Here is a 14,554-nt window from a genome sequence, read left to right as displayed (position 1 = left end):
TAATGCATTTAAATAAATTCTAATTTTTTTTTATAGAAGAATCAAATTTTTTTGAAGCAGAATGATATGGAACAAAAATATTTTGTCGGAAATAAATTTCAAAACAAATAAAAATTTTAAGGTTGAATTTTTGTTTTATTAATTAAATTTAAATTTGATTAATTGATAGAATTCATAGAATGTTTCAAACTTGACTAATTTTTCACTTTCCTTAATTACATAAAAAATATCCACTTGTCTCCGATGTGGAGTACAAAAAAAAGCGAGCACCGTTCTCTTCTCTCTCGTCTGGTGCTAACGGTTGCAAGAGGCTAATTATAATTGTGTTAAGCCGACTCACTTGCCCTCATGTGTGATTTAGTTTCAGGAGGGGGTGGTAAGCACTTGTCAACGGAAAAAAATCAGAGAGACAAAGTGAAAGATGGACTCCTCCAGAACCTCCTATTTTCATCTCTGTTGTTGCAGTTGTTTAAATTATAGGGAAAAAATTCTATAAAAAAAATCATGAAATAAAATAAAATAACTTCAATTCTTTTATTATTTTAAATTTTTAGAAAAAATAAAATGATCGAAAAGCAATTAATAAACTAATATTTTTTAATCATTTTTTTTCTATCAAAATTTAATTTTATTTTTAGAATTTGATGGTCCAGCCCGCATCAAGAGGGGTCTGGATTTGACTTCGGTCCATTTAGCACCGCAATAAAAGCATTTCTTATTTTCTTGAATGATGTATGCGCGCATGCACGGAACGGGTTGAACATGCAAGGGATGATGCAAGCATGTGTCACACACGTGTCGCACACACTCGAAATAATAAAGCCGAGAGACTCCTCCCTCGCTCGTACACTTGCGGCCTGTTAATCTAAAATTGTGACAGCCATTCAAAATGTCCTTTTTTGTTTCGCTGCGTCCGATTTATTTAATGCAGAGCGGACCAAATGGTACAGCTGTGGCCGTCGAGACATTAATTATTGGCCGGCAAAAAACCGTTCGCTGCGGCTCATGTTCTCGGTGCGCTTTGCTTTTTTGCTCTCCAAAAGTGAATCTTGTTCGTCGTGTCCGATGACAACAAAAGGAGGAGGGGAATGAAATTGTTGGTTAATTAATTGGTGTTGACGTGAATTTTAATTATTTTATAAACAAAAATTGCATAAAAAAATAGCAAAACAACGTTATTGAAGTTTTTAGTTATTTGTAAGGAGTTGAAGGTTAATACATATTTTTTAATTATTTGTAATTATTATTTATAGTTTTTTTTTTAAATTTGGAGAGATTTCAGTAGTTTATTTTTAAAACTTGTTCTTTAAAAATTAAAATAATTTAGCAATTAAATTTGCATATTTTGCTTCTACACTTATTTATTGATTTGTTTTTAATCAAAGATAATATAGAATTTAAATTTACAATTTCCTTTGAATGATGCAGTATTAATAAACTTCATTTTTTATTAAATTATTATTAAAGATTATAAGGTTTTTAATTTTTAGATTCAGTTGATTTGATGATCCTGCAGATCATAAAAAAAACATTAAATAATACTGTATTATTTACTACATGTTATCTAAATTTTGCATTTAATTTTATTGAACTAAAATTTAAATTTAGTATAGAAAACTTTTAAGCTATAGTTGATTTTTCTACTAATTTAAAAAACCTGAATTGAAAGTCAAATTATTATTTGGACCAATTTGGACTGAAGAGTTTTTTTCACTAAATTAAATAAAGCTGCTAAATAATTTTCTTTGTTTAATAAATTTTTTAATAAAAAAAAAATGAAAACATTGTCAAAAATATTTTGATTATACCTTATTTTAAGCAACAAAGAAAGTTAATACAAAATATTCAGACACAAATTATACAATTTCAGCAGAAAAAATTTGATAAGTAATCTAATTAATCAGTAATTATTGCCTGAATAAAAAATAATTAAAAATTTAAAGAAACAATTTTAAAAATGTATGTCTTTAAAATTTATTTATTTTTTTCGTAGAATTTGACGTTTCAAATTTATGAATAATTATTTTCCCTTCCTGACCAACAAAAACAATAAAATTATAAATCAAATTTACTCACTACATTTCTATGTCACTTTATGTGTTCTTTTTATTTTTGCATTATGTTTAAGAATAAATATATTGAGCAAACGATTAAATTCAAATCTGCAGATGATCCACATGTCTGCGGAGAGACAAAAGAAATCTTCCATATTCTTACGCTTGCTTCATTTTTTACGCCATGCACATGTTTTTGTGAGTCGAGATTTGAGCAGCAGGGTCGTGTGCCTGCATTGTTGTTCCACTTGGGCCTAACTTAATTTTTTACGCATAAAGAGCGAGTGTTTGATAAGAAAGCGAGAGAGAGAGACGCGCGCGCGATCGACTGGCCCCCACAAAGAGAAGTGCAGCCAAATCCACCTCCAGCAAGAGCACGTGCTACGCCAACCTCGCGTGGGGCAAGCACCGTAAAAATAAATTCTGGCCTCACGAATAACAATGGATAATCGCATACAAACACACACTGGCCTGCAGCAGGAAAAAAACATACACGCGTGTCCACCGAAATATAATTGCTTCGCGAAAATAGAATTAAAAGTCTCTATCCTGCTTCTTTTTAACAATCTTTAATTTGACTCGCGTGCAGAAACCCCAGGAGATGTATAAAAAAAATTAAAATACCACTTAGTTTCGGCTTCTTTTTGTATAATAGTTTATTTTGTGCTCATATATAAATTAATTAAATTATAAATACGAGATATTTACAAAGGACAAAGTTTTTCAACTACAAGGATTTGGCGGTTGTGGCCTCGACTGCAGGTCTGGCACTGCTGCTGGCGAGATCGTCGGCGCCCCTTTCCAGAAGGTACTCTCTGTAGTGGTTGTTGTACTGTTGATGAGAGTTGTGGTGCGACGGGTGACCACCCTCGTTCGGGTGACTCGGTCCGTTGAGATTTTCTGAGCTGTAATGGTACTCGCGATAAGTTACCTCAGAACCTGTGGCACTGCTGAAAACAGTTCGCTCACAATTTTCATCAAATCTTTTATAATTAAAATGCTTCCAAATTCCAAACCCAATATTTTATTTTTTTTATTTATTTAGTTTTTTATTTATGAATTCAATGGTTTATTCAATTTATTTAGTTTTTGATTTATTAATTCATTGGTTTATTCAATTTATTTAGTTTTTTATTTTAATTAAATTTAAAAAATTCAAAACTCACACTCTGTGGCCGTCCGGTGTCCACCGCTGGCCGTAGCTGCCAGTGCCCCAGCCTGCGGGCTCTCTCGACTCCCAAACGGCGCTGCCCGCCCTCAGTCCTCCGTGCTCTCTGCAGTCGTGGCCGCCACCTCCAAAGCTACTTCCATGGCCGCCTCCGTGGCCCCCATGGCCGCCTCCGTAACCTCCTTGGCCACCTCCGTGTCCACCAAAGCCGCCTCCACCTCCATATCCTTGTTGTCCGTGGCCTTCAGAGCCGCCCCCATATCCATGACCTCCAGGGGGCCCACCGTGTTGACCACCTCTGGGAGGGCCGCCTCCGTACCCTGACGTACTTTGATGACCACCTCCGAAACCTCCAGATACGTGGGAAGAGCCTCCTCCGTATCCACCGCCCTGTTGATGGCCTCCTTGGGGTCCGCCTCCGTAACCGCCTCCTGAGGGACCAGCTCCGTGGCCTCCACCTTGAGACCAGGGGTCGTTGTCAGGGTCGTAGCCGTTGCTCCACATTCCTTTCATTGGCCAACCGCCGCCTCCTGATTGCTGCGGGCGTTGGTTCGGCGTCCAAACTCCGGCGCCTCCGAAGCCCTTGCTGCCGCCGTTTCCGTAGCCGCCGCCTTTGTTCCACCCTTGCATCATGACGTTCATCCAGCCTGACCACCCTCCAGGTTGCCCCTGTCCTTGCTGCCACCCGTCACCCTTTTGGCCCTTATTCCATCCTCCGCCGCCTCCACCCTGTTCCCAGCCAACCTGAGGTTGGCCGCCTCCGTAGCCCTTATTACTCTGATCCCAACCGCCAGACGGAGGTCCTCCATAACCTCCCTGCTGACCTTTTTGGCTCCAACCCTTATTTCCTTGTTCCCAGCCTTGCTGACCCTTGCCGCCACCCTGCTGGCTCCACCCCTGATTTCCTCCTCCGTAACCGCCCTGCGAACTGGAAGAGTCCCACCCTGAATTCTGACCTTTGTCCCACCCTGAGTTTTGCCCCTTATTATCCCAACCGGTGTTCGGAGGTCCGTAGTGTCCAACATTCCCTTCGTACTCTACACCGTGACCTTTGGCACCGCTATCCCACCCTGAGCCACCGCCAGTGTGACCTTTGTTTCCTTGTTCCCACCCTGAGCTACCCCCTCCCCCGTAACCTTTGTTTCCTTGTTCCCACCCTGAGCTACCCCCTCCCCCGTAACCTTTGTTTCCTCCCTGATCCCACCCTGAGCTACCCCCACCCCCGTAACCTTTGTTTCCTCCCTCATCCCAACCTGAGCTACCCCCACCCCCGTAACCTTTGTTTCCTCCCTGATCCCACCCTGAGCTACCACCTCCTCCGTGACCTTTGTTTGACGAGTCCCAGCCAGATGACCCGCCATGACCCTTATTAGCGTCCCAACCCCCACTCGACTGGCCGCCCTTCCACGCAGACGCACCACCCTTGCTATGCGACTGACCCTTGTCTGGCGCCAGGTACCCTGTGTTGGGGGTGTCCCCACCCTTGTGAGGCGTGAGGTAGCCGTTGCTTGGGGGCTGCTCCCCTTTTGTGTTGCTGCTGTCCCAATCTCCTGAGCCGGCGGCGGGCGCCAAGTAACCCGTGTTGGGGCCCTTGCTCCCTTTGCCACCCTTGCTGCCGGTGCTGGGACCGCTGGAGGTCCACACGTCTTCGATCTTGCTGTCGTAGCCGAGGTTGTCGTAACCGTGGCCGCGGAAGATCAGGATCGGCGAGGAGGCTTGGTGGTCTATCGGTTCTGGGCCGCCGTCGCCGTAGCCTCTGGGCGGCTCGTCCGCTTCTTCCCTGCGCTGGGCATTGGCCGCGACGATCACGCACCAGTAGGTCACCAGAGCTACCTGCGCAATAATTCAAAACTCAATGAATTGAAATGATGAGTGTGGGAATTATTATTATTAATTAATTGCTCCCGAGACGAGACGGGCATAAATTCCCACGAAGAAAGAAAGAAAGAAAGTGCTTGAGATGTGTGACCTTCACAGATTTCAATCTAATCTCGTCAACCCGTGAGACGCACACGTCAATTTGCAAAAGCGTTTTATATCCATCCAAGGCGAGAAGAATGAGCAGACCGTTTGAAGGCCTTGGAATTTTTAATTTTTAGAGAAAAGTCATTGCCACTGGTGATTAAAATTAACAATGCAAAAAGGAGACACGGAGTATCAAAAAGAGTTTTCACTTAATTCGAGTATAAAATAAAGCATTTCAATCATTTTCTGCGACTATATAGCTTTCAAAAATTCAAAATAAAATTAAATATAAAATTCTTTGATGATTTCAAATTCAAATTTCTATGTAAATCGGTTTAATTTTTAAATTAAAATTTCATCTGTGAACAAAAATAAACAATTTTTTTTAAACAAATGAAATTTTCATCATAAAATGTTGGTAATTTTAATGCTTGCAAGTGTTTGATGTTATTTTTTATTTAAAATTATACAAATTAAGTAAAAATAGATCTGGTCTAATATTAAAAAAATTAATCAAAATTAACCATTGGGAAATCTTTACCAAATATCAATTTAATAATAAAAAATATTTCTTACCTTAAAAAAGGTGACCGCAGCTATGTGGTCTCCCATGCCTGGCACTCAGATACACAATAACTGGCTATTGCCGGTGTGGATACTTATATACCTTCTCAATGCTATCTTGATAGCGCTATCATTAGCAGGAGGAGGAGGAGGCGACGGGTGCGATTCTCGGCGCCGCAAACTCCTCCTTTCGCGTGGACCACCTGAAGTGGGTGCTGCTCTGGTGTCCGGCCGACCGACGCACTGGGTCAAGTACAAATCTTTGGTCCGATTGTGAGGAACATCATAATAATAAAGTAATAAAGCCACTTTTCATCAAGGGTGCTCCTCCTTTTAATTTACTCTCTGACGAACAAAAAAAACCCTGCGTCATAAAATTTATTATTGTGACACTTTCAGATTTTTTTAATATATGACAAATTTAAATACTTTTAATTACTTTTTGACAAAATTTAGTTTCCTAATTTTTTAAAGATTACATATTGAAGGAGCAAAAATACAATTCCATTTTTACTCTAATTAGAATTGGCTTCAATTTTGACACTTCTTGCAAAACAATTCAAACAAAAAATGCACTGTGCGTGATTCCGTCTAGGAATGCATGAATCACATATTCCGAATTACGAATTTCTCGCCGATTGTTTTACTTTTTTTCGCAAGAATCCATAAGGAAAGTGCAACGAAACCCTGCAATTACGTTTTACGCGTTTTTGCGAAATTCACATAATCACGAGAGGAGATAATTGTGTGTTGCAGCGGCGGGTGTTTGAACTCGGACGGATTGTATGGCAATAAAAACAAAATGTAAAATACCCTATCGCAGAGGAGCTGAGAAGAACAAAGGATTCGGCCAGCAGCATTATCTTTTTTTTTCTTTGTACAGTATTAAGTATTAAGTGTGTGTTTAAAATATCATAGTCGAGCGATGCGGCTAATGACTCTGGAGACATGCATGAGGCGCGCGCCTTCCTCCTAGCCGCTCGTTTGACGGTCATCCGATACACTTCGTGGACAGAAAACCAACTTGTCGTCGCTCTCATGCGCGAAAAATGAGATATAGCAAAAAGATAGGGGCTGCAGTTGCGAATTGTGGCTGTAAAAGTGAAAAACAAGCATGAAAAATTGCCCAATTAAAATTCTTTGTCTAATTTTTAAATAGGCGCTTTGCCTTAAGATAATTATCTAGATGCGGAATTTTTTTTCTTTTTGTTAACCATAATTTTTTATCAATCCAGATTTGAATAGAGAAAGAAAGAAAAATCTGGAAATATTTATTGTTATAAAATGGTAAAATATTTTTTTTTCAAGTATTTAGTATTTAACAGAGGTTTTTTTAAAATTCCAGTAAAATTCTAAGATTCACATTTTTAGAGTATTGTCATTTTACACAAAATTTTTAATGAATTGTTAATGTGGATTTGATATGTCAAAACATAAAAGTTTTTTAATATTTTCTAGATAATCAAAGTAGTAATTTATGATACGTGAAATTAAATTGTCCTAATCCACAAATCGCATTTTTTTTTTAAATATATTAGAAACATTATAATTTTTCTTTAAAATTTGAGTTCTGTTGTATTAGTCAATATAAAATTTTTCTTTTTTTTAGCTTAAAATTTGCATATTTTTTCCAATTAAAAAAGTATCCTATCGAATAATTTTGCAAATCTGCAAATCTATTTTCATTTCATATAAAATTTAAAAATTTATAATTCAAATCTAAAACTGAACGTACTCGCAACTAATTTCATTTCAGTAATCTCAGCTGTGTAATTGTTTTTTTTTTTTTTAATTTATTACAAACTCGCAACAACTTCTCTCTCACAATTTTTATGGAGAATTAAAACGCTCGTTGGAATATTTCACTCGCAAAACTTTTCGTTTCGTAGCGGCAGCTGCTCAACACACAGCCATAAATTGTGCCCGGCCGCGCCGAAATGTTCGTGAACCCTTCACGCCGCTGCGATTTTTATCCACATACATATTTCAGAGACACGCTTCCTAACAGCATGTAAAATTATGCCCGCCACAAACGAGAGAGAATTCTTAATTAAATTACGATGATTATTCGGCACGTCTGGCTGCTCAGGAATTATAATATTCTCAGCATAATATTATCATTTGGGCCAAACTCCAGATTTCCACGCGACCTTGACTGAAATAAATTGACCTTTCTTCTCTCACCGTGATTTTACATTAATTAATTTTTCTAATGGTCATTAACACTCTGTTAACACAAATATTCCCGCATCTCTTTGTAATTAGAGTCGAATTTCGTCAGTTCTCTGGCCATTGTTACAGATAAATTGCGGTTCACGCCGCATCGCTCGCTTTTTGTTGTTTCTCAAAAGCGCACATCCTGCTCCTTTTATTTTCGGGGCGGCCTAGCTCTCAATATCACACGGACTTGCGAAATCTAAAGCCACCGGAGTTTTGCTATTGTTTGCGAATAAAAACGAACAAGGTTAATCTTGGATGCATTTTCCCCGACATGCTTTTGCTCAATTGAATATTATAAAAATTTCCTTTAATATTTATTGTATCTGTTTTATTATGAAAAAATTAAAAAAAAAAATCAAATCAATTTTTTTTATCAAAAATTTTAATTACATTTTCTTTTCAGAAATTTTGTATAAGAAACCCTTTTTGATTTGTCTTTCCCTGATGTATTTTTTAAAATTTATCGAAAATTTTTACAATTTATTTCTTAAATTAATCATTCTTATTGATTAAATTGATTTTATAATTTAAAAGCGCGGCTTGTTTATTTATATTCCAGACAACCGGGTTCAACGATTCATTTTTATATTTACCTACAAAGTCACTCTGCTTTTGGTGTTATTAATTGACATTACACAGCAATCTGTTGCAGTCATGTCACTTTTGATTGATGTCGGCCACCGGCAAAACACGCGAGCCACGCCAGTTGCATACCCACAGCTCGGCAGGGGTTTTGCTCATTTCAAACTATTTATTTGCGTGCCCCCAGTGTTATTATTTATGGCAGCGGTTGGGTACTAAAAAAAGCAGTTGTGTTATTATTGTATACGACATGATGTATATAGATTTAATAAAATACAACATCAATCAGATCTGTTAGTGTGTTTGACGAATCGGAACCTGCGTCGGCAGTTGCAACTGCCAACGGAGAAACTTTAGCAATAAAAAGCCGAAACAACTAGACAATGAGATAAAAAGGAACAGTATTTACACATCATGCAAATAAATTATTATTCTGTCACAATTTGTTTAAAATTTTCAAGCTTTCTCAGATAATGATGGCATTTTTTTGTTTTGAAAAATTGGCACCAAATCTGGAAAGAGATTTTTAAAATGTTCAGTATGTATATTATATATATATATGGCATCCAACAAAGGTCACAACACATTAGGCAAGACGCTGGGCTGTAAGTAACTAGCCTCGGTTCACATCAACTGTTATTAAGAGCACTTAGTCATACTTCATTTTTGCGGCACAATCATTCAAAGTGTATTTCCGTCAGCGAGATTTCAAACAAATCAATTAAGCATCTAAGCAATGTCCGACAATTAAATGTTGCTAGATTTTATTGCTCTAGGTGATGTACGCTTTGTAAAATAACTAAAAATGACTACCAGAATTGGTTTGAATATCAATCAGCATTAATTTGTACTTGCATTCATATTTATGGACAAAAATCTTGAGAGAGTAGATGATTATTGCCCGAACAATTTAGATTTTGACAGTTAAAAATTCCGCAACATTTGATCATGAGATTCTCAATAAACAATCAATATTAAACTATTTGCCGAACATTTCCATCGGTAGACAACAGCAGATTTTTGATTATCATCCATTTAAAACAGCAATTTTAAATGGTACAGAGTTTCTGAATATTATTAATTTACCATTATTTTACATTATTATATATTCTTCTTTTTAAATAGATCCACAATAACAGGCCGGATTGCGATAAAATTTCTGACAGTGATTGTAAAAACAGCAAATTTTCCCTTAAATTTCGGTGACAGTCATTAAACGTTATCTGTATGGTTAATATTTACTCGAAAAATTATTTATATACACATTAGCTGTGCCAAAAAATTTGTAAATTATCAGATCTCCTCTTGGATTTGGGCCAAGCAGGTGAGGATAGGTGTTGCTGGGAGTTGCATGGACGCTGAGAGGAGTGGAAACAAATTTGCGGGAAAGTAGTGACTACTGTACAGATCACAGCGCTGAGTCGGCCAACTCAGAGGGGCTATCGCCCTGACAGGGGGGTCATCATGCTGGCGTTCACCACCGGAATCAGGTCCTCGACGTAGTGCAGGTGCGTCTCGGTGATGGACACCTGCACCAGCAGGATCACAAAACCAATGTACTGAATCCACGTGAGGAAATGCTATAATGGAGAGAGAAATTGATCATCGTTAGCAGGGAGACTAAAATACACCACGCTTATGACGGCGTCAAAAGATAACAATCAGACACTAAAAAGTCTAAAAACGTACCCATAATTTGTCCAGAAATATGCTGATCAAAATCAATTCCATCATGGCGTGCGGATTGGTAAGCCGCCAAAACCAAACTGTAATCCACAAAGCTGATGACTTGAACACAGTGTTTTGGATTACCTGAAAAATGGAGTTTAAAATTAATTGTAATTAGAAAATAACCCAAATTGACGTTCCTGATGAAAACAACTTAAAATTTTATGAATTGGAAAAGTAATTATTATTTTAATATTTGTTGTTTTTAAAATAAACTTTTATATAAATAATTTTAAAAATAAATAAATTATAAAATAAGAATTAAAAAAAACTATGCGAATTTTGATTTCATGAATTAAAACTTTCATCTTTAACTTTTCTAACAAATTTCATAACTTTTTTTATATTTATTTAAACTCACTCTAGTAGAATAGGTAGGCCCAGGAACTTCGAGGAGATCGTGGTACTCCATGAGCGTCCTATTCCAGAATAGGGAACTCAACGTCATCTGGAGTGCGGCGCAGCCGACAATGGTGATGGCCCTGCGGTTGGACTGCGCCAGGGTTTCGCGCGTCTCCTTGCCCCCGGGCCCTGGCAGGGCTGAGTAGTGGGGAGGAGGTTTGCGACGCAGAATGCCTAGGCAGCCGAGGAAAAGGGCGATGCAGCCGAGGGCGTCGCAGGCGCCGTCGATCAGGTGGCCCGAAGAACCGATTCCAGGCTCCTCTAGCGAGCTGTGCGCCCGCGCTCTCGCCAGGGTGCCATCGAAGGCGTCCAGGAACGAACGAACCTGAGGATTGAAAATGATTATTTATAACTGAGAAATTTGAAGATTGACACAAAACTTAAATCTAATATAAAGAATACAAAAAAAAAACAAATTATAATTTCTGGTCTCTATATTCATAAAGTTTTCTGCATAAATTCATGCATTTTTTATTTGAAATCAATTTTTTCTTCAAAAAATCAGTAGAATTTTATGCAAAGATACATTTCTAAAATTAAGAAATTTGCATAAAATTCCACTGATTTTTTAAACAAAATTTAAATTTAAAAGAAAAATATACAGAAAACTTTCAAAATAAAGAGACCAGAAATTATAATTTATTTTGTTCAAATTTAAAAAAACATAAATTTGTATTTTTTGTTTTGAATTTTTTAACAACTATGTTTAAAATGTTTGAATCTAAACTCAAAGCACCTCAAATAATAGGACACCAAGTTGCCTCGTCGAAAGTGAATCGCTCCAGAGCAGTTTCATTCCGACCACTGCAACAACCACATGGCTGAAGCTGACCATATTTGCGGTGATCCATGTGAACACCTGTAACAAAATCAGAAAAATCAGTAAAGTCTGCAAGTTTTGCAACTTTCAAGTAAACAACAAGTTCGCATCTGCCGCAGAGACGCTTTTACGGCTTTTGGCACCGCGTCAAGAAGTCTCACAGATTTATTATACAATCCGCAACCCTTTCGCTCCAAGCGTTCATTTCGCGAAGAGGATTTTTCTTTTTTTTTTCATTTTAGCTGTGCGCGGTCAGAGGGGTCGCAATTGCGCAAGAATGTAACTGCAAATAAGCCTTTATAAAGAGCGACGGCGGTGACGCAATGCAAAGTGGCACAGATTTTCTAAACGAGCGTTCAGCAAAATTTAACAATAAGGAATCCAACCTCGGCAAAGTTGGTCGCAGAGTTGAACCAAACCGCCAGCGGGGTGTGCACGTAGTGGGTGGTGTGGTCGAGCAAAAGGGCCTTCATGGTCACATAGGCGAAGGGTGACGAGGAGCTGGTTGCCGAGCCCTTTCCGTTCGAAACTGGGAGAGCCTGAAATCCATACCGCAATTAATTAAATAACTAAAAAATACATTTGTAAATCATAATATGCAGCAATTAATATAATAATTTTTTTAAATGTGATGAAATTTAGAAAATAAATGAAACTTAAAAATTTTGTGAATTTCTTTTTTATTTCTATAAGTATTATAATTTAAAATTGAAATGGTTAGGAAGATTACAAACAATGTGAATGGAACATTTTTGAAAGCAATTTAATTATTTTGCACAAATGAGGTACATAATATTAATGGATATTTGATTTTTCTAAATATGAACATTTTTTAATGTACTTGGAGAAAAAAATTTGTTTGCTCTGTTGCTATGGTCACTATAGTTGCAAGAAACACGGTTGATTCTAATAATTATTACACTTTTTCCGGCTCAGCAGGTCAAATTTTGCAAGAAAAAAAATTATGAATAATCTTAATGAGATAATTTAAGATTAATCAAATCTTAAACTGAATTTCCTGCAGATTAATGCAAAACGTTTGCTACGCTTTCTCCTAATAAATTTTCATATTTTTAACTTAAAAAATGAAAATTAACTTCTTCGTGATAATTATTTTTTCCTCGCTCAATTTAATTTTTTTTTAATTATAAAATACTATATCGATTGTTTACAAATATTTTTAATTTAATTAGAAAGCGGTTTTGAATTTTGAGGAATAAAAGGACAATTATTTTTACAAATTTCATTCCTCAGAAATATTCCGAACATTTTTATTTTAATGTTTTAAAATAATTTAATCGATTCTTTTTTGTTACATGCAAGGCAAGAAAACACTCATTGTAAACAAAACAAGTTGAACCTTCTTAAATTGTTTTCAATGAAACTGACTCAATCGGTCACCATCAATGAGAAGATTGGCGAGATGAGTGGTTCACGCGTCCGGTGCGTGATCGCGATTCGTTACATCATAGGCGAATTTCGCTAATAGACACGCGAAAAGTGGGCGCGTCGCCGATCTCTCGTTTGCAATTTAAACACAAAGCCAATAACGTACACAATATAAAAGAAGATTCGTTCGTGAGGATAAAACTCATCCTAAAAGTACATCCTGTTTTTATATATATATTTTTTTAACCTCTCAACCAAAAAAGCTATCGACCGACTTCCCGTCAAAACCGCCTCCGAGAAGAGAAATCATAAAACTGCGTCAATTGTGTACATAATATGAGAAAAAAATATACTTGCCTGCACTTGGTAGTAAAGGGCCACGTCCATCCACACGTAGAAAAGCAGCAGGCCGGCGGCCATCAGCTGCAGAACTTTGCTCTCCCACAGGTTGAGGGCCATCGCGGGGAGCTCGTGTTGCTCAGGTCACGGCCCTGGCCAGCAAAAACGCTCCGTCTGCAGACGGCTCGCGGCTTGAAACCATAAAAGTAGTGTCTGCCGCGACGCAGCCCTTCGCGACGTTGGTTTGATTGCGAGTCCAGCTGGCCGCTGACAAAGACGCTCTGCGCATGCGTCAAACTTCATTCGAACGACAACGGCGCCACGGTAGTGGTACTTTGCGCCCTATTAGTTGAATGCAAGTGTTTAAATACAAAAATCTTTTTAAACATAATAATGAGTAACTGGCCTCTTAATTTTGTAATTTATTGATTAATTCACCGAAATTTGATCAAATCCGTGCTTGAACGGCGAGAGCAAATTCATGTTTACGATTCTCTCGTGTCTCGGCCGCCGGCCCAGCTGCTCGTCTCTCCGCGCAGTGGCTACCCCTAATTTCAAACCTCCTCAATGTTTCAAAAATTATTTGCCCTAAAATATTTCCCCCAAAATATTTTTCCTAAATAATTTTTTCATTTCCCATAAAATGCATTGTCCCGAAAATGCATTTGTCATAAATCATTGCCCCGAAAAGTACATATATTGCAAAAAATGGAACTTTTCATCTTTGTCCAAATTGTTGTTAGTTTGCTTGTGTGTATTGCTATTCTAATTTATGTAGGTCGAGTCTTTTTTGCCTTTTTTGTTCGTGTTGTTAAGTGTAAAGCAGATTCAGGGGGCTTATTTTATAAGAGGTTTTACTAAAATTGTGCGAAAAACATGGAGAATAGAGAATTTTGAAATAATATTTTTCTGCAATGAAAACGCAACATTATTATAATTTGAAATTTACAAAAATAATTAATCTTGAATGTGGCTTAAAATCTAAATGAATAATATAATAAATAAATTTTTAATCGATTATTTTTAACCCTTTGCTATCTATACAATTCAATCTGTATCAGATCTGTGTGGTATTGAGGAACTTTATGATGCTGAAAATTTGCCATGGCAATTTTCAGTTATAAATTTAAAAATTGAAAATGCAGCAAACAGAAGGCATAAAAACAAGACGAGGAACCTCAGGAACCTCGCCAGCTAAGTGGTCGTTGAACTTGTTGATAGCCTATTGGACATTTTAGATCCTGAGGAAAAGCAGTAGTCAAAAATTTAACGTTTATAAAAATGAGAAATCTCAAAAACAAATTCAGCCTGAATTTTAGCCGG

The 14,554-nt window shown here is 37.4% G+C and overlaps 2 protein-coding genes across 2 annotated transcripts; both read right to left on the bottom strand.

Annotated features, from left to right (window-relative positions):
• Positions 1–2,695: 2,695 nt before the first annotated feature.
• LOC132204618 (uncharacterized) lies at positions 2,696–5,865 on the bottom strand. The gene is made up of 3 exons (XM_059633239.1): positions 5,764–5,865; positions 3,221–5,055; positions 2,696–3,001 (listed from the first exon to the last, which is right to left on the bottom strand). Exons 1-3 carry the CDS (start codon positions 5,797–5,799, stop codon positions 2,782–2,784), a joined length of 2,091 nt encoding a protein of 696 aa, XP_059489222.1. The 5' UTR covers positions 5,800–5,865; the 3' UTR covers positions 2,696–2,781.
• A 2,543-nt stretch (positions 5,866–8,408) lies between these two features.
• LOC132204188 (ceramide phosphoethanolamine synthase) lies at positions 8,409–13,512 on the bottom strand. The gene is made up of 6 exons (XM_059632525.1): positions 13,250–13,512; positions 11,890–12,042; positions 11,420–11,542; positions 10,643–11,008; positions 10,243–10,365; positions 8,409–10,133 (listed from the first exon to the last, which is right to left on the bottom strand). Exons 1-6 carry the CDS (start codon positions 13,349–13,351, stop codon positions 9,993–9,995), a joined length of 1,008 nt encoding a protein of 335 aa, XP_059488508.1. The 5' UTR covers positions 13,352–13,512; the 3' UTR covers positions 8,409–9,992.
• Between the last annotated feature and the right edge of the window lie 1,042 nt (positions 13,513–14,554).

The sequence above is a fragment of the Neocloeon triangulifer genome, unplaced genomic scaffold, assembly GCF_031216515.1.
Source record: "Neocloeon triangulifer isolate White Clay Creek 2 clone unplaced genomic scaffold, ASM3121651v1 ptg000022l, whole genome shotgun sequence".
In the NCBI taxonomy this organism is placed as follows: Eukaryota; Metazoa; Arthropoda; class Insecta; order Ephemeroptera; family Baetidae; genus Neocloeon; species Neocloeon triangulifer.
This window is presented reverse-complemented; position numbering and strand designations above follow the sequence as displayed.